The following is a 27,385-nucleotide window of genomic DNA, read 5'->3' as shown; positions in this document are numbered from 1 at the left end:
CGGTCACTGCTTGCCTCTGACTCACTGCTCTAAGTCCCCCTTTGACCCTGAAGCCAAGATCCTAAAGATCCAAATATGTCACCCTGCTGAAACCAGCTCTGATACACATGCTTTTGCAAACTCAGATTCGATTTGCTTTTCAGTTATCTTCTATTTAAAAAAAAAAATTGGACTAGAGAGAACCAGAAATCTAAACACACACATACTCTTCAGGAGAGAAAACCATCCAGCCCTGAACTACCACTGCAAGCTGTAATTAGTCACAGACATGCCAAAGGCCTTTGATCTAGCCATATAAAACACGGACATGAGACTCTTTTATGCACCCAAACCAATTCCAGAAAGGGGAAGGGGGATGCCGAAGGAAGAGCTCCGTGGTTTCCATAGAAAACCCTCATCCTGTTACAAATTGTACCAAACGCTCCTCTGTGCTATTGGCCCCATGAGAGGGCTCGTTACAGACTCTGCCAGTCTGGAAACATCATAGGAGGCAGGTACCAGGAACCAATAAATAATATACTCAGGGGGAAAAAAACAAAGGCATTCATGTATATTGTATGGGAGTCCAAGTGAAGCTTTGCTATACAGTGTAAATCTAATTACAGGCCTGGATCCTGTTCTAGCCTTACCTCATTGCTGCCAGGAGCCATGCACCTGGAGTTAGAAGTAAAGTTTTTCATATGCCTGAAAAGCTGGCTCTCTACACCCAGTGGGCCAAATTCAGCTTTGAGAGTGACTTCAGTGAGAGCTGTGCCTGCTTACACACAGACTGAATTTGGTCCACTGGTTTTCAGATGCTAAACTCTTTAGAATAATAGTGATTAACATGTATGTCATATTTTTTAATTCTAGAATCCCAATGGTTTGTACAAAGTTGGACAAAAATCATCCTGTTTTATGATGGGAAACTGAGGAATAGAGACATTAGATGAGTTGCTCAGAGTGACACAGTGAGTCATTGGCAGAACAGAAAATAGAATATAGGTTTTACAACTCCCAATCTGGTGCCCAGTCCGCTGCCCCACCTTGCCTACCCCTTAAAGCCTGAAATACTGTCATGACTTTGCAAAAGGGAATTTGCTTGGAGTATTTTTCCTGGTAACATAAAGGAGCCACAAAAGCACTTAGCCTTTACCAGTGACTTCAAGGGAGCAGAGTTAAGGCCATTGTTGCGTGCTTTTCAAATTCCACCCCCATTTAAAAAAAAAAGGTCACTGTTACCTTATAATTTGCATTTATTTCTAACACATGGCTACACTGCTAAAAAGAAGGAGCACTGCACCATGGACATGTGTTCAGAAGCAACCATAGCACTTTGGTTCTCTGGGCTGGAAGTAGCTATTTTGTGGCCTATTCTGTGTGTGGGGATCAAGAGCTGCTGACCAGCGTATTATTATTATTATTTATTTGTATTACCGGAGTGCCCAGGAGCCTAGTTATGGACTGGGATCCCATTGTGCTAGGCGCTGTCCATGGGGAGGGTTCCCTAATGAGCAAAGTCTGGTGTCAGATAATATAGTTTTTCATATGCCTAAACTGCCTTTCAGCATGTGTGTGGGTGTGTGTGTGTCAGTTTTGCCTCCCTACTTTCAGGTGTCACCCGCCTTCACTGCTGCATAATCCCATCCTCCCAGTTGGAAGTAAGTGACTGAGGCGCCTATTTACTCTTAGTGGGGAGTGGTTAATGGAGGAGGGAAGGAACCAGCGAATAAGCAGCTGCACAGATGCCAGGAGGTGCAGAGGCAGGACAGTCTGTCACAAATAGACAATTACAAATCAAACCTTCCGCTCTGTTGTTCTAAAAGGGCAGTGGCATTGATTAGAGATGTGTGGTCCAGTCAGCTGAGCTCAAGGCCTGGAGCCAACCTGCCTGAGGTCTAATCGTGGGTCTATCTAGTCAGCATTAGGGTGGAGGTGACTCTGTGGCCTTGGGCCAGTTAGTTAACCTCTCAGCCTTATTTTCCCCATCTGCAAAATGGGGATTATAATAATACTTACATCACAGGAGGATTAAATAACATTTGTACAGTGCTTTGAAAATGTACAGCCCCAGATTAGTGCTAACTGTAATTATAATTAAATCCCCTCTACCATAAGCAATCATTTCAGAGCAATAATATACTGACCCACTAATATTATAGTACCAGTGTTAAATGCTGGGAAAATTGGGCAACTTATTAAACTGATCTATTAACTTCAAGGAAGAAGGCTCATTGCTTGATGATGTAATCTTGTAATATTTCAGTTTGAAGAGTGGGTGGGAGAATATAATGGAAGATGGTTTGTGTGTGTGTGTTTATACTGCATATACCACGTTAGGCTGCCTATGAAACACACACTTACCTAGATTCTGAAATTTAAACCAAGGCTAAACCTATAGATTATGAATTGGCTTTATCTTTCAAAAGCTGCCATTGTATTTCTGATACCTAGGCTATAACAACCAATTCATAAGTACCTACAAGTAAAAGTGCACTTAAGAACATTAAAAAAACCAAGATCTTAATCACAGAAAAAAATTCTGTCTCTTCAGCGTGTCAGAACTTCAAAAGTAATTGTGAAATCTGACACGACTACTGGTGATTCCCTTAAAGGCTCTTTACGACTTCTCTTAAAGGGGCTTTCTGTAGATTCATGTTGATTATGTCTGACAACTAGCCTTTCTGTTAATAATAATCATAAATAAAGTGGACAAGGTCATCTGACCTGAAATGAGCATATCTACACTGCCGTATCCATTATAGCACAGTGGATCTTTGACAGCAAATCAAACAGGGTCCAATGCTCGTGACACCAAGTGTTAAAATAATATCCATGCTTCAAGAGCTGCACAGCGTTGTATGGTTTTTTTTCATAAAAATATTCCTTAACAGAGATGTTTCAGACTAGTACAAACCTACAGGAAGAGGATATTTATGTAAAAAGAAATGTGCCAAACCAGTCTGGTTCTTGTCCTATTATAAAAATATATGTATGTTCATCATAACGTTGTTCGCCTTTACATCCCAGTTTTTCCCTTCATCTTGATACTGCACTGAAGTCATAATCCTATTTTTATGACATCATAAATCTGTCGACATGTGAAAGATTGTGCTACCACCAAACACAGAATTATGGCTTCACTGCTGCAGGGCCAAATGCAAAGAGGACATGGGTTGTAAGAGAGCTACAGCTTTGTTAGTTGTCAAGTAAATGTTCCATGATGAGAAATGTGTAGACATTGAATTAACTTTTTAATTTTATTTCTAAAATGTGTAAAAATTACTGGACCCATGTCCAGCTCATTCAAAATAATATGAGAATTGGTGAACCAACTATATAAAGAGTCAGCCTCAAAATTAAGCTGTTAAAAATAGCACACATACTCTCTCCACACAGCCACCAATCAAAAGCCTGAGTAAGCAAATGAGCTTTACAGAGTGCCCTGAAGGTGTCAACATGCTCAGGCTCTGTTGGATTAACAGGGTAGGCAGCTTCCAGAGATGATGGCCCTGCACTGAAAATGATGTGCCCCAGATATTCAAATCTTGGGGCCACTAGTGATAGTGACTCATCTGAGCAAACCTGTGACAATGGTGTCTGGGCAGAAAGGACCTAACCCACACAAGAAATTCAAGTTCAAGATCAGTAATTTGGATGGCAGCCAAAAAGCCCCGACAAACTCCACGTCTGGTGAAAAAAAGATAAGAATCAGGTCAGTTTTCACTCTGCTTCAGCACTGGATAGCTCTGAGCAGCTCTGCGCGCGCTCTGTCTGACGATGTAGGAAGAGCACACAACTTCTGCAGAAGTTGGTGGCCTTGCTCAGGAATGTTCCCTACAAGCCCTGCTGTTGATTTTATTAGCCACTAACCTTGCATATGACCTAAGCATTTGGACCCTGTCAAACAATGCTTTATGCTCCTCAGAAGAGGTTCCAGATAAAATCTATAGAATTGATAACAAGGGCTGCACACCTGCCTCTATCAGCAAAAAAAGCCTTCCTCCCACTTTGTCTTCTATACCTGGTAGCAGAGCAACTAGCCATCCTGAGCCCCACAAATGATCCTTCCCTCAGATCTCCATGTTCACAGTCAATGGCATCATTTTCAGCCAAATTATAGCAATCATCTAAGAGGAAGAGCTGCTGCAGTTGAGGACCCAAGCAACGACTAATTGTGAAGGTACACTCCAAAGACAACATAGCTCTCACCCTCCATCCCTAGCTATCAAGAAACAAAACTGCTACCAAATAAAATGGGGGTAGTAGTGCCCTGACACACTTCCACAGTCATCATCCAAACAGAAGGCTCTCTTCACCCACATCTCCTAGGACAGCTACTGGGAAGTTGCAATCCCTATTCACCCAGCCACTGAGATCATACTGATGAAAGGGGAAATGAAATGAAAAGCTAAGGAAAGATCTACCCCTCACAGAGTCACCCGTCTGCCACCTAGCTCCCAGTACCATCCACGCAGACTCTTTACATCTGTCAAAGTGAGAGGTTGCTGGTACCTTCAGACCTTTCACTACTAAGGTGAGTAGAAAGCCAAACCTCAAAAATGGAAGCCAAAAAATAAAATGTCCCCAGCAAAATATCCCATATCACCCGGACAGCCTCCCAGCAATATATAATTTATTGTGCCCTTTCCCTTGTGCGAGTCCTATAGTCTCTTTCTCCCCTTTGCTGGGCTCTAGCATTTGTACTGCAACTTACACAGTGACACTGGTGCAACACCCACCAACCTCTGAAACCTTGTAGTCACAACCAACCTCAGTTCTTGCCCTCATGACATACATCAGCCTTCCTCTCCCTGCTATTCACCATAATAAAAGCCTCCAATTTATGACTGGAGTTTATCTATTTGACAGCTATTTGATAGGGTTTATAGAGAGGGTGGAGGGTTTGTTTCCCAGAAGGGTGAAGTGTTGGAAAGGAGCTTTTTCTGGCTGAGTTCTTGTCTGCATGATTGTTTCGATGCTGCTGGGGCTATATTGTAATATATATTACATGTAAGAACTTTGCATGGGCATCTTTTTGTGAGTTTAAGCTAAAAAAAACCCATCACTAAATATTTGAAAATAGTTCCCATTGTAAAAGTTGCCCTGCTTTCAGGAAAAGGATGCAATAAGAGAAGCTTGAAACAAATAATTTATACTAAAACTGTTGCAATGGAAATGCCTTCATAAAGGAAATGTGGAACTGAGCAGGGCTTGGTAAGTGAATAAACCTAAGACGTTCACAGCTCAAGGGCCTGTCATTAGAATTACCCTGTTTCTAGTTCCAAACAACCACATTAAATACAATATGTGTTCTGCCATTGACCTAGACATCCTTCTGCGCAAGCCTTGCCGCTGAAGAACTAGTTAGCCTGGTGGTCAATGTTATATTTGGACACATCTGCAAACATACCTGTGTTTGAGCGTTTCTTTTGATTTTTGAGACTTCGGCACCTCCCGCTGACAGAGCTGCTGTTCTCACTCATAGAGTCTTGCGCTGAAGAAGCGCTCCCTGTTGCTTCGCTGTCTCTCATCATACTCTCATAACCACTGCTTCCCCCACTGTGGTAGAATAGGGCTGTTTTCCCCATGGCTGGCGGCAACTCCCCACTCAGGATGCTGCTGTTGTCACTTCCATGACCACTGCTACAGCGGTGAGGCTTCCGCGGAGGGGTGATTTTGCTGTAGGGTGAAGGCAGCATATGAACAGCTGGTTTCTCCTCTCCATGAAGGCCACCTCGCTCATCTGTGTCCGAGTTTCCACGCATTTGTAAACCTCTGGCACTTGTGCTCCCTTGGAGCAGTTCGGAAATCCGTCCATTGACAGCTCTGAGGGGCAATTTTGAAGCAAGACCAGAGCCTCTGTTTCTGCTAAGGGACTGAGTTGACCAGGACATGTTCTTCCCATTGGGAGGCAAACTTGAACTCTGCCCCACAGACTGAGGCAGAGACTTGGTAGAAAAGCTTAATGTTTTGGTGGTGGAAGCAGACAAGCTTCGGGCCTTGGGACTTGCCAAAAGGAGTTTGCTAACTGCAGATATCTTAGATTGGCTGGCCTTTGGCGAGGCACCTGCAGACTGGGATATGCCGGAGCTTGTTGGTGAGGACACCGCACTGCGGCTGAGGCTCCTCCCAGACCTTGGCATGGTGGTATCTTTTCCAGGGCTGATTTTGGAGCTTACTGAAGATAGGCTTTCTGCCCTTTCCAACGACAAACACTCATAGTGGCTCACAGTGGACCTGCCCAGGGAATTGGTCCTGCTGGCTAGCTGTTCAAGTTTGGCACTAAATAACTTGCTGCTGCTATTGCTGCTGGTGTCAATGCTGGAGCCCTTCTGCTTCCCATTCAGCTCATCAGGAAAGCTGGCCGGAAAAGACACCGGTTGGTTGGGTGGGCTGCTAGTGCTGCTGCTACAAGCACTATGCTGAGGGCTGGCCCTGTTCTTCTGATCCAGGCTTGATTTTCTCACAGGAGGCAGCGGAGGAGTTCCTCTGGAGCGAGTGAGAATGCAGTGCTTGGGAGAAGTGACTCTTCTTTCTAGGGTAGCCTTACAAGACTGGGAGAGAGAAGGAGAACTCATTCCATTGTTCTCAGCAGCACAGTGATAGAGGATAGCATCAATTTCCTCCTGCTTGCTGACCTTCTGGAGGGCCCTAGGGAGACTGCCATTCTTCAGAGCATCCAGGGAATGAACAGGGCTCTGGGTTGCAGAACTTGGAAGTGCCATCTCACACCCATCCACAATCCTCTTCAGAGGATCGGAACCTGGGGAGCTAGAGGTCTCCCCGCTGCTGCTACTGAATCTGTCAGCTGAGTTCTGTTTCTTGTTCTGCTGAGGCTTGGCTGGACCAACTGCAGTTTCTAGCCTTGGCCCATCGCTGGCCCCAGAGCTGTCTTTTTTCACATCATCTTCCCTCTTTAGCCAAGGGTCTTCAAATTTGATATCCTTCCTAACACTAGACTCTTTCTCCTCATGGGGCTGAGCAACTTTAGCAGCTGAAGTTACTGCAGATGTGGCCTCATCAGTCTCTTGTGGCTTAAAAGGACTAACAGCAATACATGGATAAACAGTAATGTTGGTCTTCATTGGGATGTAGCCTTCACAACCGCTTAGGCTTGCTGTGTTCGAGATTGTGACAGTAGTTTTCCCCAGGGCTGATATTTTGCAACCCTTGAGGGGTGGGACTTTACTGAAAGTTTCCTCCCCCATTTCTGATAGTATGAGCAAATTGTCAGTCACTGGATTTTGCTTGTCATTTACACAAATCATGCTAGTATTCTGTATGGCACCTGCAAACTCAGAAATAGGGGGCTCTGCCATAGCCTCACCATGCCCGTAGCACGCCTGAGCTATGAAACTGTGGCATGATTGTTCACCATCACTCCCTGTGCTCATTTCACTCAGCCACGAGCTAATGGATGAGCGTCTGCTGCTGGCATCCCGGGCTTTGTCATCCAGTCCTAATTTTGGAAGCGGCATGAACTGTGTTATGCTGACCTCAGAAACAGGAGCTGCATTGGAGTAACACTCGAGGTCTTCACTAATGCTACTGATAATACTAACTGGCCTAGACCCAGAGGCCAGAGCCTGCACAGAACAGTCACTGTTAAAACTGATGATGCTGGTCGGGCGTCCATTCTCAAGGACTCCACTAATGGTTAGTTCTTCAACCAGGGTGAACACCAGCTCATCCTCTCCATTCAGCTCTAAGGGTTGCTGCACAGTGACCATGGTGGTGCTCAGAATCTCTTTCTTTGATTCTGGTGAAATATTTTGTTCCTGCTCTTCATCAAGAATGGTCTCTCCAAAATCCCCACTGCTGGAGGGTACTGACTTTTTCAAGATCTGAGGACTCATTCCCACTGGAGGGGTCCGGATCTCTGGCTGCAGCAAAGATTCGCTAGACACCATTCCAGAGTCCTTGCTCAGGGGTGATGGTGCAGGGCTGGGCAATACCCCTTTCTGGGTGTAAACCTTGCATCTCTGGGAAGGAGAAGTTGGTGGCTTGTACTCTGATGTCTTGGAAAGACTTGCAATGCCAAGCCGTGGTGAACCCATTGGCCTAGGTTTGCCTTCTACAAAGCCACAGGTGTTGAGGCTTTCTCTGCTGCTCTGCAGGCTTGTGCTATGGGCTAACTGGAAAGAGCTAAGCTGATTACTAGAGCTGCCAGTTACACTCCTAGGAGAAGGAGGAGTTGAAATGTTAGTGAGAGCTCCAGGAGGAACAGGGGAATGATTTCTCTGAATTTTGTTGGTTGTTGCACTTACATTTTCCCTGACTTCCTTCTCAGGCTGTTGACAGTCAGCGGAGGCATCTTCCTTATCCGATGCTGATAAATGACTGAGACCAGCCACTTGGCTTGGCAGAGGACACTTAGACATCTGATCTGTGCTAAACTGAACAGGCAGCTCTTCAAATGGAAATTTGTTGCTCTCCTCACTGCCATCTATACAGTCCAGCCTCTCCTGTAGCTCAGCAAAGGTGTTGCACTTCAGGCAGTCTCTCTCAGACTTGCTGGAGTCTGTCTCACTCACTTCCTCCAGTTTGCCCTCAGTTTTGGTCTTCTGCAGAGAAGGAACTATAGGGACAAAATCAGGGGGGCCTTCATTATCTGTCAGTTCCTTATCAGAGAGGGCTGTGCCATTGGGGCCAACATAAATCACTGTATCACAGGACTGTTCGCTGCTGGAAGAATAATCAGGATCACTTGATAGGTGCAGAATAGGGAAGTCTGGGTCAACTACATTTCTAGAATGGAAGGGTCTCAACTGGGTTGGCCTCCGCATTCTTCCTTCTTCACAAGAGCTTTCACCACCAGAAGAACTTGATGTGTACTGTGATTGGAGAGCAAATGAAACGTCAGAACCACAAACAGCTTCCATAAAGCACACATACAGCGGAATCCCAACTATCGATGCAGCTGAATCCTAAAATGACTGGAACAATGCATAGTGTTGCATAAATGCGTGACATATAAAACACCAACGTGGTAAAGAATTGTTATGAACTTTGGGGGGAAGGGAGTTAAATCTAACAATAACAAGAAGAACTTATAGTTATATTGTACCCTTCATTTAATTATCTCAAAGTACTTAACAAAGTTGGGTATGTCTTATTAGTGCCATTTTGGAAACCGATGCACACAAAGATTAAGGGTCTTGCCCACATTGTTATCATAAACAGATTGAAATAGACCCAACTCTAACCACTAGATCATGCTGCCTTCCAATGACTGCACTGAATGAATGCATTAAGACCCTTCAGTGGATCCAGTCTTGACCAAAGGAACTAGATCGCTTTCAAAGCACTTAACCGATAAGACTTTGCTGTAAAAGGAGTTCAACCTCGTGGTTCAAATAATGCACAAAATACAAGGAAAATCAAATTTTGATCACAATACACACTTGGGTGTGGTGTGCATCTCTTTCTGTGGCTAGCTTGTTGTGACATGGTATAGATGGAGTCCATTTGTTGGTCTTAGCTCAGATTTAGCATTAATCCATGTAATCATTTTAAATCATGATCACAAAACTCACCTGCTATAACAAGTTAACAGTCCAGGTTATAAAAGAAGCTAGGATTCTGGAAGCATGAAAATGGATATACCTCATTCCCTATTAGTCCACTGCTTGGAAAAATCTACCAGATGTATGCTGAAATAACAGGACTATGTGTGCGTCTAAGCAGAGGTGGAGATTTTGCCTTGTATTACATTGCTCTTGTTGTCTTATGGGAAAAATAGGGAACCTTTTCTTCATTAATCTTAATTTCCTTTAATTCTAAAAAAGTAACATTCATTATTGTTTTATTTACACTTGTAACTTTAATTGAGAAAAGCACATTACCAGCTATATTTGCACTACTAAATGACAGACTTGGAGTTAGGCTTAGAAAGCTATTATAATAAATGTGCTTGAACTCTCCTCTGCATCTTAGGTTGAAGCTTTCTCTCCCTTACTCTCTGCTATAAACTCTAAACCACACAGCAAGCATAAAATACATGCAACCCATACACTAAGGAATTATGAGTACTGACTTGGTTATGTTTCAGGCCTCTCCATCTCACTAAGGGCTCTGTAGGGTCCTTGTTTTCCACTACAAGGAGACAAGGAGTTACACATCTCCTTACCTTAGTTTTCTTTTTCTTCATCCTCAGGACTCGGGATGCAACCTGAATGGTGGACAGTGTTTCAGCATAATTCCCTGCTGCTGCCGAAATGTGAGCTATCATAGTGGTGCGGCAGTTCATGTTCCCCAGGGACTCCCGGAGCAACATTGTGAGCTTGCTATCTCTGCAAAATAAAATGAATTAAGGCTACATTAGTGAGCTGTGTTTCACTTTTTACTGTTGTGATTTGACTTCAGATCTCAGCAAGATTTTTTTTCTCTTTTTAATGGAACACCAGTTAGTACTGTTCTCCAGGTTGGTGCTGTTTTTCGTCCGCAGCTCAGCAAACTGAAAAACCCGTAGGCTAAAATTAGAACTTTTTTTCTTTTTTTGATTCCTCCTCCCTATCTTCTTTGCTGTCCGATTCCCCCAGCACTATTTCCACAGCTAAAACAGAGGGGAGAATGAAGGACCTATGCCCATTATACTTGTTCAAGACTAGTTCTCAGGAAGCACTGTCGTATACAGTATAAAAACAAACTGTCAAAGGATGACAGACAGATGGAGGCTCCAGTTCTTCTCTCACCCACAAGGGTAACAGATTCCAAAGCCAGAAAAGATCATTGTGATCACCTAGTCTGACCTCCTGTATAACACAAGCCACAGAACTTCCCCAAAATAATTTCTAGAGCATCTCTTTTAGAACAACATCCAATCTGATTTAAAAGTAACTCCAGGAATTACAGTAGGGTAAAACGGGTGAAAATCAGAGAAAGATTAGGCTGCAAGAGTTTGAATCATTGTTCATTTATATTAGATCTTTGCCTTGACAGAGGCTGGAATCAGGTTGTGCCATCTTCTGTTCTTGTCATTCACTCCCTCTTTCTGAATAGGCCAGGTTTTGAAATCCTGACATTTTATCCCCCAGGCCTGTGATTATAATGAGTACAGGAAATGGCATACATGACAACTACTTTAACAAGACAATGTTACAAACATAACCCCCTTAGTGTTACCGGTTTAATATTGTGGGAAGTGATGGGTTACCAGTATAAAAGGCATTGCCTCAAATACGTTCTACCTCAGTCAACAATTAATGTGACATTCCTTGAATAAAATAGTCCCCACATGCTTAATGACAACAATTACATCTCCTCCTCCTCCTCCTCAAACCTTTCATCCTTCCATATACCCACTCTTCAGCCCAGCACCACTCAACCTACTAGGCTTGCCTCTCCCTAGGAGCTCACTGAGCTTCCTCTGTGTGACTGCCCTATCTGCACCTCACAGCAGCAGCCATGTTGGCAGACAGATGGTCCTTCAGACTCTGCTGGTGGAAGGCAAGTCACCCTGCTGCCTACGGCTGTGGGAAGCAGATCCCCTATGGAAGTGGGCTGGGTGATCAGTTGGGAAATGGATCCCCTTTGGGTCTTGAAGTGGGCAGGTCTTTCCCAATTGCTAGGAGTCTCCCCCAGCTGGTGTGTGGGAGCCAGTTTCCTAAGCTGGGGCCAGCGAGTCTCCCATGGCTGGTGTCTGGGGTAGAATGCAGGGCAGCAGTAGCTTGACTCTGTCTCCCTTCCCTCTCTTCCTTGTGCATGGCTGGAGCAGCTGGCAGGGTGTGGGGGGATGGCTTGTAGGGATCTTGCCGTGTGTCCCTCGTTCATGCTATAGAGGCACTGTTGGGGAAAACAAACTGTTATGGTCACAGTATAGTGGGCACACACAAGGGGCTCAAAAACTGATGCCAAGCAGAGCCCATCTCAGCATTTTTTGGAGGGCTGAGAAAGAATTCTTTGCTGCTTCCCTTACGCATGTAACCACCCAAATGTAACACCATCACACCATCATGCACAAGACTACCTAAGGATTTCGGGGAGGGTTGGTGAGATGATTCTTTGAGATACAAACCAAACCTACACAATGCAGAACTAGCTCTGTGCCTTTCAAACTTAGCTTTCAGTGCGCATCAGTTGACATGTTTCCTGGCTATCCTCACAAGTAAAAGGGCCAGACACTTACAATACTTTTTGAAAAAAGAAACTTTTGAGTCTCCTTCCTGGGACTCCACAGCCAGCTTTATTAAGAAGAGGCTCACATGAGACCTTAAAACACACCCAAGCTCATCAGTGATTATGCCCCAAGAGGCTGTACCAACACTAAGAGCAAACAGGCCATCTCCTTAGGACGCTCAGTGACTCCTGACCCAGGTTTTTAAATGAATTCCAGTTTGCCTCCACAACTCTCAACTCCTGCCTTCAGACCAATCCAGGTGGCTTCATCAAGACCATAAAAGGACTTACTGTATCTTTCCTTTTGGAATAAACATGGCCCTGACGTGTGATGATAAACAAGCAGGGAAAGAAGCGTAGGTGACTCCAAGGAAATTCTTTTCTACCCTGCCTATACAAGGATATCCTTTGAGTTATGCAAGGGATAGACGGATTCCTGCCAAACACTCTCTTCATCTGTGAGGAAGCAAGCTAGCTAGATGTTAAATTATATATATAAAGCTTAAGAGCTTTTTTTCATAAATTCTATTCATAAAGGTTTGTTTGTAAATTTCCATATTCAGTAAGTGTCTTTTCTTGGTGCGGGATTGGCACAAGTTACTTATCATTAATTTACATGATGGCTGGAGAAACAGCCTACAGCACGGATGGAGCAGTGCAGTCTGACCTGATGCATCTCAACAACGCACACAGAAGTAGTAAAAATCTTAAAAGAGGCAGTTTTCTAAAAATGTCAGGGGAGGAAAAAAATACTAAATTAAATCTAGAGAGGGGCCCAAATGAAAACCCTAGATCTGAATGTGATTCACTGGTTCAAATGGCTGAAAGCGGAGACTATAACAGCTAGCTATTTACTCACTACAAAAAAAGTGGTTTCTTTAGCTCTAGTGGTAGGAGCTTGTACTTTCCAAGTCTTTCCATTGACTTCAGTGGGCTTTGGATCAGATCCTTGGTGCTGAAGGTCCTGGGTTCAATCTCTGTTAATGACCGGTGCTACACCTGTTAAACACCCCCAAAGGTTAGGGAATTCTGCAAGCAGATCCAAACTGTGAGGGTTGAGCTCATAGCTGGACATTAAAAGCTTTGTAGGGCTCTTCTGGATTGGTTAAGCAGCCAACAGTTTGGATGACTACCTGAATATCTTTGTTCTAGAAATAAGCGTAGAAAGCTCATAAATTATGCCTCTTATGAGATCTCCACTACTTTTTGGTTTCAGCTGGGTCAGAGATACCAAAAGAACACTCTCTCTCGGTACTTCTGCTTCCTGACACACTCAAGACTATTTGGTGGCTTTGAGATGTAAACAGATGTCTGTAAGGATTAGACACAGACAACCTCACTCATTTCACTTCGACCTAAGTCAGCTTTGGACCCACAGATCCAGAGATAAAAGGCTGTTTTATCAGTTTACTGCACCCCCTTCCCATCAAAGAATAATTAAGATGTCAAATTCTGTACATCAGTAACTGCCATGCCAAAGCAGAGTTACATGGAAATTATTAACATCGGCACAGAAATCAATAACAAGCCTTTCATTTCATTCAAGCTTCCATCAAAGCAAAACATGCAATGACAGTGGGGAGAGCAACGTAATACATTCTAACCATTTAGATCTCCTGAAAATACATAATCCACAGAGCCATCATCATCAAACTGTGCTATGGCTCTCCAAGAGATTTATATGGTATGAATATAGGGTAACTTGCATCACCTGCAATGCAATATAGGGTAACTTGCATCACCAAAATAAATGCTTGCAGCAGGAAGAGTGAAGGTGTAGAGCAAATTCCTGTGATATAATTCAGCTGGTCCCTTGATATAAATCAAATAGCAACTAAAAGGGGAATTTCATTTATATTATTCTGAAATAACAGCAGCAAAAACCCAGCCATTGCCTGATTTCTGGCTATAAAGCTCACTCATTCAGTATTAACTGGCTTTATTTTGGTTATCAGCTCCACTTTGCTCTGAGATACAATAAGCAGCCTCCTGCTGCTTACAAACGGGATCCCAACAAAAGAATAAAAATATTTGCTAATCATATTTTTTGCAAACATTTTGCATACTGTCATGAGACACATTCCCCCATTCATGGTTTGCTAATCTCGTACAATAGGACATGCTCAGATTTGAAGAAAAGAGAAAGATCAAGGGGAAGATGCCATCCCATAGGTGTTGCTTAGTAGCAGATTATATATATTTTTACTCTTCTTCAGGCCATAAAATTACTGGTAAAATATTTTTATATGGGTCTCAGTATATTCTAAAATATGCCTGATGGATTGTCCAAGACAAGGAGTAAATGCTTTGTTCTTTTGAATGCTGACACAGCATTTATGTCAGAATAAAGAAAGTCTATGAATCATTTCATTAGGGTAGATAAGATGATATTTGCAACAGCTAAATCCCTTTGCTTGTGAGGCGGTGGGTTTTACAAAAAGGAGATCTGGAATAAGTGTCTTTTATGAAGATGAGACCATTACAGATTCTCATGTTGTCCCGACTATGTAAACTAAAGGAACATGTGGGAAATATTAAATGAAGCAACCTCAAGGGCTGCTGCTCCTGAGGAAACATTGTTGCTTTTATGGAGCAGAGGCTGATTTAAACAATGTTTACAGCTCTTCTCATTGGATGGGGGTGCAGTTCAGCCTTCCTTGGAGGATTTCAAGGAATGCAGAGAGTTCCTTTTTATTATCTTCCCAGAGGAACAAAGTGGCCTGGATGATGGACATGATTCCCCCCCCTCATCCATTTTTTTTACCACTGTCTTAATTTTTAAAATTTATGTCTGTCATATCCATTAACGTTTTTATGTTTTAGGAAATTTACCATAAGCCACTTTGCAGCACACACTGCATCACAATGCATGCTCTGTTGCAGAGAACAAAGGATGGGAAACAAACCTCCCTCTTTCAGACCTCAGAGCAGTAATATCATCACAAATATGACTGATACATCCTGCACAGTCAAACACAAAAACAGATCACCGCCACTATGGAGAAAGCCAGGGAAAGGAGCAACAGGGGCAAGAAAACACTGTGAAGTTCCCCTCTTGGAATTTGTGGTAAATCATTCCTTCAGGGGTTGGGATATGGGGGAACCACAGTGAGAAGAGGAGAGACCTTAACACCCTGTGCATCTCCAGGATCTATGTAGAAGCACCCCCGAGATTTGGGGAGGTCAGAGCTGTCCATGTGGATAGCTCCTACCTCCATAGTGTGCCAATATTCCACTTCATTTCCCCTCGAGTAGCTCAGTTCTTCTTGCAGGAGACATGCTGCCATTGCAGATTGCCACACAGAAATGTGGGAGTACAGCAGGGGCCACGTTGCAGAGAGCAAACCATCCTCTTTTCATCCCTTTTCAGACAGATGATGCACAATACCAATGGAAACTGCAATAGGCCTAAACTGCTGTTTTATTATTTGCTCAACAGGGAACAAGGATAGAGGCTACAGCTGATTGGAACCCAGAATCCCCATTCTGTAGGATTTTTTTTTTAAGTTCAAAATTTCCTCCACATTGGAGCAAAAACTCGCAATTTCAAAATTGTGGAACTCCCATAGGGATAGGAAACCATGCCATGTATCTGCTATTGACTCAAACACAACTTTCCATTCCATTATAGAGCTCTTCAGGGATGCCAAGTCACCGCATCAGATCCCACAACATTATGTTCACATTGTGAGGGTGTTTGTACTAACACTGACCACCTGCAGCAATTGTCCTTGTAGATGAGATGGCCAAGAGTTTCTCTGCTGCTGAGTTGAAAATGGCCAGTGAACCCCTGAAAAAGGGCCATTCCGGTATCCTAAAGTGTCAAAAAGTGTTCACTAATTTTCAGTGCCCAATTTGAGATATTAGGCCCTGATTTTTCAGAGTACATAGCATTATTAGTACTGTATAAGTTAAAAGCTCAGCTCCCATTGATTTCAGTTGCAGCTGAGAGTATTTGGCCCTTCTTCAAATCAGACCCCAGGGTCATCGGTACCCAGAAAACGAGGAACACACAACTGGTGAGAGCACCTGTGAAAAGTTTGGTTTAAGTGACTTGTCCAGCATCACACAGGGACTCTGTGGCAGAGGCAGGGATAGAATCAAATTCTCCCAATGCGAAATTCAACTGCCTTAACCATAAAGTCATCCTTTCTTTTCCTGCAGTCTCCTGCCTCATTCACTATACATCTTTCAGATTATACAACAAATGAGGCAAGGGTCCTACAGACAACAGCCTCCTTCACTGCACAACCCTGCCTCAGCCCCAAAGCAGGTCCGTCCTATGCACAGCATGAGGCAGGGGTCTTCCAGCACCACCGCTTCCAGCAGCTCCCATTGGCCTGGAGCAGCGAACCGCAGCCACTGGGAGCTGTGATCGGCCGAACCTGCGGATGCGGCAGGTAACCAAACCGGCCCGGCCCGCCAGGGGCTTTCCCTGCACAAGCAGCAGAACAAGTTTGGGAACCACTGATCTACAGGGAAAAGGACTGCAGTACCACACACAGCAGCAGGAGACACCTAAGAGGTGAGTGCCCCCCCCCATTACAGTAATCGTGTAATTAAAGATGTTCTCACAAAGTATATGCACAAAGGGAGCCAAATGAAGGTTGTTCAGGGAACCTTAACTCTTTCACTTCCTAACTTTTGTGTGCTTCACTTTACAACCCTAACATTCGTTTAATGTATTTTTGGGTGTACATTTTTTATTGTTTGAAAAGGGCCAACTGAAAATTCCATCATGTGGCATCGCAGATACACTCCTTTGGGTCATCAGCGGGGTTAGAACTTTTATATGCACAAAAACCTCGGCCACTTGAGCTAATGGAGCAACTGACAGCAGAAGTAGGTTTTCATCCCCTGTGTGGACCAGCACTAGAGGGGGATGAGACTCACTCATTGCCACTGAGTTTCACAGATATTTGCTGACAGCAGCGGAGTGGAGAGACCCAGGAATCTCGGGTTCCATTCCAGGCTCTGGAGTGGAGTGTTCTCTGGTCAGCACAGAACCTTTGGACAATGTTCTCCCCGCAAAACCTGAACCTTCCACCCTTGTTCCCTCCAACATGTCCTTGGTCTAGTCTTGTCTCTTCCCTCCCCACAGCCTGGCTCCTCATCCCCTTCAGTCTCCTCTCCTAGCCAGTCAGTCTCCCCCTTTGGGGTTCCCCATCTGAGTCCTAATCTTTTCCCCCATCCCGGCTCCCAGTCTCAGTCTCCCTCTCTGTACGCCTCATCCCAGACTCCATTTCAAGCTCCCTGTTCCAGTCTCCTTACCTGGCCAGTTCCAGTTTCCCCCGCACTGGCTTGCAGTCCCAGTCTCCTAACCCAACCAGTCCTATTCTCACTTCCCCCATCTAGTTCCTCATCCTATCTCAGTCTCCCTCTCTGCCCCAGGTTCCCTGTCTCCCTGCCCAGGCAGTTACAATCTCTCACTTAGTTCCAGTCCCAATTTCATTCATCAGGACCCTTGTTCTAATCGACTCCCTCCACCCGCACACGTGTCCAGCTCTTGTCCCCTCTACATTTGAATCAGGCAGCTTCTTCTTCCTTGTGGCCTGGGCCCACAGGGCAGAATTGAGAGCACAGAAGTTTCCCTGTTCTAAGTTTCAAGTGTTCGGTGCCACAGTGGCCCACAGCTTTCCAATGGTTTCAACAGACCTTGGATCTGGCCCTTTGCCGGTGTATTTTTGTAGTGCAATTCCAGTAGGTAATAAATTTTATAAACATCCCAGCTACTGATACCATGGGGAAACAGGCTCTCTCATCCCCATGGATCCTTCCCCTGCACAAAGCTTGGCATGACTGGGCTTCTGCACAGAGACTGCCAAAGATAAACTAGAAGGGTGATGGCAGGTCAGGCATGAGACATACTGGCAGCCCTGAGAGGGCATAACTTGTATAATGTCTGTACTTGCCTTGCTATAGCTGGTGATGTAAGTACTTCAATTTTATAAGAACCAATGTTAGCCAAAGTATTCAAAATTTGATACAAAGAAGAAAGGGAAGTGAGGATTGCTTTTGTTAAGGGAAGTAATGTCAACTCCATCAACAGAATGTGAAGTAGTCAGGGATGGGTATTACATACAACATGCTCAGGAATTTCATAGAAATTTTCATGACCATATTTCATTCACTTGGTGAAGAAAGGAAACTCCTATCCTCCAGATGTAAGAGAAATATTATAAGAAAGAGATCCAGTTTTTTTCCTGGGGGACTATTTAGCCAATCCTATTATGTGCTTGTCCCTGGGTTTTAACCTTATTAAAACAAACATCTTCTTTCTTCTTCTCTCACACATACCACCCCACTTCTTTGAGAACTCTGACCAGTGACAAGAACATTAGCATCAGTGGTAGAAAAAGTAAGGCTCCACAGAGAACATTACATTTTATTTGAGCAACATGACATGTCAGAGCATGTGTAACTACTCTGTTAATCGCACACCTTGGTGTCTTGCTAGGCACTAGGCCAAATGGAGAATGTTGTCAACCACCTAGGTGTGTTATTGTTACATGATAAGCTAATATATGCCCTCAAGTAGTTTGTAATGTAATTATTTATATAGGGTTTATAACATTCAAAAAGTTAGTAAATATCAAAGTTATGTTTGCACATGAAGCTTTAACTCTGCTCCCTCGTACATATGCATGGCTTTATTAGTAATAGTAAACATTTATATTATGGTAGTGCCAAAAGGCCCCAGTTGGTTTCGGGCCATTACATAGGTAAGAGAGAACCCCGTCTTTTAGACAAGTGTGCTGTCTAAAAGACATAAAACAGATGAAGGTATAGGATCGGCATGTAACTTTCAAGCCAACAAATATGGTACCGCTTTGCTAGCTCCATGTTTGGTTTTCTGTTCATTTTTATTAAATTGGGGTAGAGGCAGAGTAGGGAGTGGTGGGAATGGGCAAGTTAGCAAAAAGTAGAAAAAGTAAGGCAGGGGAAGAGGGACAAAGCTTTTTTTTTAGCCATGATCAGTACGAGGGGCTTTTTAGGCTTCCAAGGCAAGATAAGGAGGGATTTGAAGTCAGATAAGGTAGTAGCTTTATTGTTTATATCAGGGAATTCTTCCCATGATTAAGGGCAAAAAGGGGAAAGCGGGGATGAGTTTCAGTAAGAAATTGACTGGTGGGCCTTTGAGGAGGAACTTTGGCAAAGTGAAAGTAGCCATTTACATCATGATAAGTTACTCTTTATCAGCTAGGTAGAGTGGGGCTAAGTTGTGAAGATAAGAAGCTTGTGTTTGATGATCAGGAGAATGGCGATCCAGTGGAGAGACTCAAGGGTGGGGGTGTTGAACAGGACAGACTGACTAGCTAGGAAAATAATCCGAGAAGCATTTGGAATGGATTTGAGAGAAACAGGGTTGCAGGAGTCATGGCAGAAAGGGGGAGGCTGCAGTAAATCAAATCATAAAATGACAAGGGCTTGAATGAGAATTACAGTGTTATGATCATCTTTTACATTTCCTGTCTTTTTAAGAGTTTAACTGAGCAATGTTAATATTGCAACATTGTGTGTGTGTGTGAGTGTGTATGTGTACAATGATCATTTCTTTTTCCCCATTAAAGACAAAAATAAACAGAGCCCCAAAAGTTCAAAGAAAAGCTTCTTTTTTTCTCCATTAAACTTAACTAACCTCTGATCGTAGAAGTGCTTATTCAAGAGCTATAACTTTTGTATAATGGTCTGACTCTTCCCAAGCTGAAGAGACTTCAAACGGCTATGGAAAGAGCCAGAAGGGCTGGACCATAAACTGACAGTAACACACATGCTCTTCTGGGCTTTAGGCTCTTCTGGGTTTCTGTTGTGTAATCAAATTAATTTAAACCTATGTATAGTGGAAACCCTCTCACAGTGAAGCCATTATTATCGTAGAACAGTTCTTCTGTAAGTTACAAGTTAAAGGCTTAATTTTTCCTGATATTGACAGTCCAATTCTGAGCAGCACACTGCTGCACCAGCGCTGGAGAAGCTCCAGGAGGGATGGCCCCTCCTCCACTTCCCTCTTTCTTGACTCTTTGTGGTGCGTTGTACCTCCCAGGAAACACTCACGGATGGAACTATCATTATGACTAGTGCACAACTGGTGCAATGGCCATTTTGAATTTGGAGAGAATGATCCACTCTGTGGCTGGCAGCAAGGACTAATGCAGCTACAGAATATAGCCAGGCCCAGGCAGCTTCTGCAGCCATAGCATTTGATAATGGAAGACAGGTCCAGTGTACTCTACCACCCAAATATCTTTAAGATGAGATTTCCTACTGCAGACAAGGAAGTGGCTAAGAAGTTACCACTCCTGATGGGTCTAACACAGATTGAAATGTTCATCTGCAAACCCGTGGCATCATCTTTCCCCGGCCCTTTGTAACAATAAATACTCAAATCAGTCTGACATGGCATGTTTCCACATACTGTCAAATGTGGCCATCCTTGCACAGTTTTATACTGTAGGTTCTTGACCAAATGCCAACCCAAGCATTCTCCTCCCTACCCGTATCTGAAACAGAGAGCTAAATCCTGAGGCTCTTACTCAGGTTACACTCAGACAAAACTCCCATGGGGTGAGGATTCAGGACTGGGCCTATAGTCAGGAGTACAGTTCCTTAAATTCTTAGGTATGTTACTAATGACCTATGTAAACCCCAGAACTAGAAGGCTTAAACTGAAAAGCAGCAGCTCTCTGGTTGCTGGAAAACTGGCTCATGTAGGCTTAATTTTCTTTAGCAGTGTACACTGTGGCTGGCCCGCCCTGCTGTTGAGTGTAGAGGAGCTGTGAGGAATAGGACCAGGGAGCCCAACACCTCTGGAATGGCTAGCATCCGCTGGGGTGCTAGCAGGGATCTGTATCTGAACTGGGGAAATTGCAATGACAACAATGGTCCTTCTCCCCAGTGTGGTGGGGAAAGCAGCTGAGAAGATCCCTTGTATTCTCCTCCTCATTTAGGCAGCCATATAAAGGGCAGGCACTATCTGGTCCTAAATGCTCTACAATGCAGTCCTCCCCCGGGGCCTATGAGCAGAGTTAACAAATGTAATAATGTTGTTTTTAGGACGTAGATAGTGAACACATAACTACAGCGCCCTTCTCTCCACTTATGCATTAAGCCTAACTACTTTGGTTTAAACAAGTGGAAGTATGTTTACTTTGTTGCAGGTGGTGTTTGGGCAGGGACATATCAGTGCTAAAACAGAAGTGTATTGGCAAGACCAAGGAACTGGCCAATGGGAGCTGCAGGGGCAGCTCACGGAGACACACTGTCCCCCTCCCCCCAGGGGCACACAGAGACGTGCCAGCAGCCGGCCGCTTCCGGAAGCGGCATGGGCCCATGGCATACAGGCGGGCAGCCTGCCTGAGCCCTGCTGCACTGCCGGCTGGGAGGCACCTGCCCCTTCCTGCACCCCAACACCCTGCCCCAGGTCAGAATCCTCTCCTGCACCAAAACTCCCTCCGAGACCCTGCACCCCATCCTGCACTCCAACCCCCTGCCCCAGGTCAGAATCCCCTCCTGCACCAAACTCCCTCCCAGAGCCCACACCCCTCACCCTCTCCTGCACCCCAACACTCTGCCCCAGCCTGGAGCTCCCTCCTGCACCCAAACTCCCTCCCAGAAAGAAACTAATATAACAGCTGTTCTAAGATAAGAAGTAGGCTATTTTGAATGAACTTAACTATATTCTACATGTTTTAAGACTGAAATGAACCACAGAATGGCTTTATGTTAATTAAAAGGCAAGTTTAGTCTAGCGTTAATAACCTTGATGTCATAATTGTGATCATTTTGTTTTAAATTAGGAAAAAGACTTGTATACAGGGGCCCCACAAAATCAAATAGCCCCTGGCCCACAGGAGAGTTAATCCGGCCCTGGATAAAGATGGGTCAGTACATGGAAAACAGTGAGACAATATTAGTCAGCATGATAAGCAGTGAGGAGCAGCATAGATAGGAGTTGTAGACCAATCTGGATGAGCAAACATCTCAGAGAGGTGATTAAGAAAAAAGCAGAAAGCCAACAAACAGTGGAAGATGGGAGGGATCAGCAAAGAAAGCTACCTTATTGAGGTCAGAACATGTAGGGATAAAGTGAGAAAGGCCAAAAGCCATGTAGAGTTGGACCTTGCAAAGGGAATTAAAACCAATAGTAAAAGGTTCTATAGCCATATAAATAAGAAGAAAACAAAGAAAGAAGAAGTGGGACCGCTAAACACTGAGGATGGAGTGGAGGTTAAGGATAATCTAGGCATGGCCCAATATCTAAACAAATATTTTGCCTCAGTCTTTAATGAGGCTAATGAGGAGCTTAGGAATAATGGTAGGATGACAAATGGGAATGAGGATATGGAGGTAGATATTACCACATCCGAGGTAGAAGCCAAACTCGAGCAGCTTAATGGGACTAAATTGTGGGACCCAGATAATCTTTATCCAAGAATATTAAAGGAACTGGCATGTGAAATTGCAAGCCCATTAGCTAGAATTTTTAATGAATCTGTAAACTCAGGGGTTGTACTGTATGACTGGAGAATTGCTAACATAGTTCCTATTTTTAAGAAAGGAAAAAAAAGTGATCCAGGTAACTACAGGCCTGTTAGTTTGACATCTGTAGAATGCAGAATGCAAGGTCTTGGAAAAAATTTTGAAGGCGAAAGTAGTTAAGGACTTGAGGTCAATGGTAAATGGGACAAAATACAACATGGTTTTACAAAAGGTAGATCGTGCCAAACCAACCTGATCTCCTTCTTTGAGAAGGTAACAGATTTTTTAGACAAAGGATGACCTTGTAAACTGGAGTAATAGTAATAGGACGAAATGTAATAGTGAAAAGTGCAAGGTCATGTATTTAGGGATTAATAACAAGATTTTTTGTTATAAGCTGGGGACGCATCACTTGGAAGTAACAGAGGAGGAGAAGGACTTCGGCGTATTGGTTGATACAGGATGACTATGAGCTTCCAATGTGATATGGCCGTGAAAAAAGGTAATGTAGTCTTGGGATGCATCAGGTGTGAAGTTCTGGAGCAGCCTTCCAAGGGGAGCAGTGGGGGCAAAAGACATATCTGGCTTCAAGACTAAGCTTGATAAGTTTATGGAGGGGATGGTATGATGGGATAGCCTAATTGTGGCAATTAATTGATCTTTGATTATTAGCGGTAAATATGCCCAATGGCCTGTGATGGGATGTTAGATGGGGTGGGATCTGAATTACTACAGAGAATTCTTTCCTGGGTGTCTGGCTGGTGAGTCTTGCTCACATGCTCAGGGTTTAGCTGATCGCCATATTTGGGGTCGGGAAGGAATTCTCCTGCAGGGCAGATTGGCAGAGGCCCTGGGGGTTTTTCGTCTTCCTCTGCAGCATGGGGCATGGGTCACTTGCTGGAGGATTCTCTGCAACTTGAAGTCTTTAAACCACGATTTGAGGACTTCAATAGCTCAGACATAGCTTAGGGGTTTGTTACAGGAGTGGTTGGGTGAGATTCTGAGGACTGTGCTGTGCAGGAGGTCAGATTAGATGATCATAATGGTCCCTTCCGACCTTAAAGTCTATGATTCTTTGGGAAAAAGCACCAAGGTGTATGTTTATAAATTTCACAAGTGGGTGATGAAGGCTGGCATCATGACCAATCGGAGGCAAGAGTTGACATCTCGATAGTGAATGATAGGTAAGGTGGGGATAGGTCATGAAGGGCCTTAAAAGTGAAGACAAGTAGCTTGTGTTTGATGCGACAGAGAAGGGGGCTCCAGTGGAAGGATGCAAAGAGAGGGCTGACCAGGTCAAAGCTGCGGGCTAGGAAAATATTCTTTGCAGCAGCATTCTGAATGGATATGAGCAGGGCAAGAGTGTATTTATCAAGATCAGAGAGAAGGATTTTGCAGTAATCAAGGTGCAAGATGAAGAGAGCCTAGCAAGAGATTTAGCTGTGTGGATGGATCAGAAAAACTGCACCTTAAATATGTTACTCAGAAAGAACCAGTGAGATTTAGACATAGCTTAGATGTGAGGACACAGAGTGGTCTGAGTCAAAAATGATACCCAAGTTACAGGCCTGCATGACAAGTAGGATGGTGGTGTTTTCCACAGTGAAAGGCGTTAGCAATTAGGGCTTGAGGTTGTGTGTGGGCTGCGGGGAGGCAGGGATTAAAAGTTCTGTTTTAGCCAGGTAGAGTGTGAAATGATAGCTAGACATCCATGAGGAGCTGTCACAGAGACAGGCTGAGAATTTAGTTTGGACAGAACACAGGTCTAGAATAGGGAGGTTGATCTGAGAGTCCTCAGGACAGAGATGGTATTTGAATTTGCATTAACAGATGAGACTACTTGGAGATAAGATGTAAAGGGAGAGAAGGGGACCACAGGCAGAATCTTGTAGAATCCCCACAGAAGTTGGAGGGCAGATGAAGAGGATTCACCAAAGGACAGACTGAAGAAGTGATTAGGAAGAGAACCAAGAGAGGCAGCGTCATGGAAGCCAAGGGAGTACAAGATTTCAAGAAGTAGAGCATGGTTAACATGGTTGAAGGTGGATGACAGATCAAGGAGGATGAAGATGGAGTACTGATTTTGAGTTTTACCTAGGACATCATTAGAGACTTTGGTGAGAGCAGTTTCAGTAGAGGGCAAGGGGTAGAAGGCAGTTTGGAAAGGGTCTAGGATAGAACTGGAGGGGAGGAATGCCAGACAGCAAATGTTAACAGCAAGTTCAATGAGCTTAAACATTTAAAGGAGATGGGGCAGTAGCTGGGGAGACAAACTGGGTGAATAGTGTCGGGGGGGAGGGGGGTGTTTAAGATGGGAGAGACTAAAGCATGCAACTTGCATTATGAGCGAAAAGAGCCAGAGGAGAGCAAGAGGTTAAGGAGAAGGGTAAGGAAGGGGAGGAAAGTGGGCATGAGGGAGAATAGGACATGGGATGAGATCACTGGGGCAAGTGGAGGGGTTAAAGGAGGAGAGCAGATGAGAAACATCTGTCTCCGTAACCAGGGATAAGGAGGAGAGAGTTGTAAGTGATGAAGGGGGAACGAAAGGCAAGTTGAGGGGAGAGGTAAGGTCATGTATTTTGTCAGTTCTCTCTTGGAAGGAATTGATGAGATCTTGTGCAGAGAGAGAAGTGAGGACAGGAGGAGAGGACAATCAGAAGAGTGAGTCAAAGGTGGCAAAAAGGCAGCTGGGACTGAGGATGTAGGATTCAATTACACTGGAAAATAGAGCTGTTAAGCTAGGAAGATGGCAGAACTAAAAGAGAATGAATTTGTAATGGAGGAAGTCTGCCTGCCGTCACAGGATTTCTGCCAAAGCAGATGTTGGGGGTTACCAGGGTGGAGGAGAGTCAAGGGGGGAGGAGAGCGAAGCATGTACAGAACCAAGAACCACAGCAATGAAAGAAAAGGAAGAGAGGCCAGGGAGGAGGGCTGACAAGAAGTCATCAACACTGATGGATTGGAAGGCATAGAAAGGCTGAGAGTGATAGGGTGAGAGAGGCTGAGAGTGATAAGTTTGGGGGCGGGGGGGGGGGTTGATGGATGTTGCTAAGAGAGACCAGGTGGTGGTCGGAGATGGGGAAACTATGTGTTGAAACCTGACTACAGTACATGACAGAATCTCTTTCTCCTCCATATCCTAACTCCTGCCATTTACAGTTGAAATATCATTAAGAAAGCTATTAAAAAACAAAACCCAGAAACCCTTCAAGATAAACACAAAGAAGCAGAGCTCTAATGCTAAATGAGATTGTGCCTCTTTACAGATGTCAGTTCCCAGTAAAATCTCTATTGAAAAAAGGAAGCTCAGTTAATCCAGTGAGCTAATTAGGTTTCCCAACCATATGTTGGAGAAAACTCCATAGGCAGCAAAAATGGTGTTGGCAGATAAAAGCTCAATAGTAAATACTTTCCTATAAGGTGGTGTTTTTTTAAAATATATATACACAAGTTAACCCAGTTCCAGAATTTAAATCACATAGAAATCTTACAAGTAACTTAACTTTGCATATCAAAATACCACATCTCATTCTCAAATGGCAAATAAAGTGCCCCCCCACCAGCTGTTCCCTCCCCAACCCTTTGATAACTTCACTCCCCCACTTGGAAGCATTATGGCAACTGGCAGAGAGGCCCAATCTTCTGCTGTCTTTTCCCAGCCATCTGGTTGGCTCACATGATTAGCAGACCAGTTGCATCTCCTGATGGAAGGCAGTGGAAGTAGTTTAAGAGTTTGCATTCTGCCCCCCTAGAAGCATTTCTGTTCCTTTGGGCTGCATAGGAGGAGCAAAGCAGGAATGCAGGTGACAAAGTGGCTGGAGAAGGGCTGTGCAGCATACATGTGGCCTGTAAAGAGACTGGCATTAAAGAAAACCCAACTAGTCAGAAAGAGGCAGGAAGAAACCTTCTCCGACAATCAACTCTAGAGACATTTTTAAAAAAAAACATTCTTCTCTCCTTCTTTCATCCATGAAGCATTTGCACCAGTTCCTGCAGTGACTAACACAGGAGAGCAGTGGCTGGACAACAGCAAAGCAATGACCAGCGAGAAATTGGGGCGAGAGAAAGTACATTGCCTTTCAGGGGAGTGCAGGGGTTGGAAGCCAGATTGAAGAAGGTCCAGGAGACTACAGCCAGCTTTGAAAAGGGATCTCTGTCACACTCTGAAGAGCCCCATCCTGCAGAGGTGCTGAGCTCCCTCAGCTCCCACTGATTTCAGAGGTTGCTCAACTGTTTGCAGGATTGGGCGCTTGCACGTAGGGCAGGATGGCCACAATTTTCAAACTTGGGAGCCGAAAGTGAAGCACCTAAACCCACACTTAAGAACATCAATAAGTGACCTACGTTTTTGAGATTCTGAACAGGCCAGTTCCCACCAGCTAATAGCTGTAACTGATCTCCAGCGGCATCCCTTAGGACAGGGGTTCTCAACCTTTTTCTTTCTGAGCCTCCCCCCACCCCAAGATGCTATAAAACCTCCACGGCCCACCTGCGTCCCAACAACTGTTTTTTCTGCATATAAAAGCCAGGGCCAGCATTAGAGGGTACCAAGCAGGGCAACAGCCCAGGGCCCCATGCCACAGGGGCCCCTGCAAAGCTACATTAAGGCTTTGGCTTCCGCCCCAGGTGGCAGGGCTCAGGGCCCTGGGCTTCAGCCCCATGCAGTGGGGCTTTGGCTTTCTGCTCTGGGCCCCAGACAGTTTAATGTTGGCCCTGCTTGGCAGCCCCCCTGAAACCTGCTTGCGGCGCCGCAGAGGGCCCCAGACCCTGGTTGAGAAACACTGATTTAGAAGGCAGGACAGGACAG

General features: G+C 44.4%; 1 protein-coding gene across 1 annotated transcript in view; it reads right to left on the bottom strand.

The window, feature by feature from the left end:
• Positions 1-27,385, bottom strand: part of KIF26B (kinesin family member 26B) — a 423,104-nt gene that overhangs the window by 19,921 nt on the left and 375,798 nt on the right. Inside the window, exons 11-12 of the mRNA XM_074948941.1 lie at positions 10,112-10,274; positions 5,393-8,816 (exon numbers count right to left, since the gene is read on the bottom strand). Coding sequence (XP_074805042.1) covers positions 5,393-8,816; positions 10,112-10,274 — 3,587 coding nt within the window. The remainder of the gene's footprint in view (positions 1-5,392; positions 8,817-10,111; positions 10,275-27,385) is intronic.

The sequence above is a fragment of the Natator depressus genome, chromosome 3 (genome assembly GCF_965152275.1).
Source record: "Natator depressus isolate rNatDep1 chromosome 3, rNatDep2.hap1, whole genome shotgun sequence".
In the NCBI taxonomy this organism is placed as follows: domain Eukaryota; kingdom Metazoa; phylum Chordata; order Testudines; family Cheloniidae; genus Natator; species Natator depressus.
The sequence above is the reverse complement of the archived record's forward strand: the minus strand, read 5'-3'. Positions and strand labels throughout refer to the sequence as shown.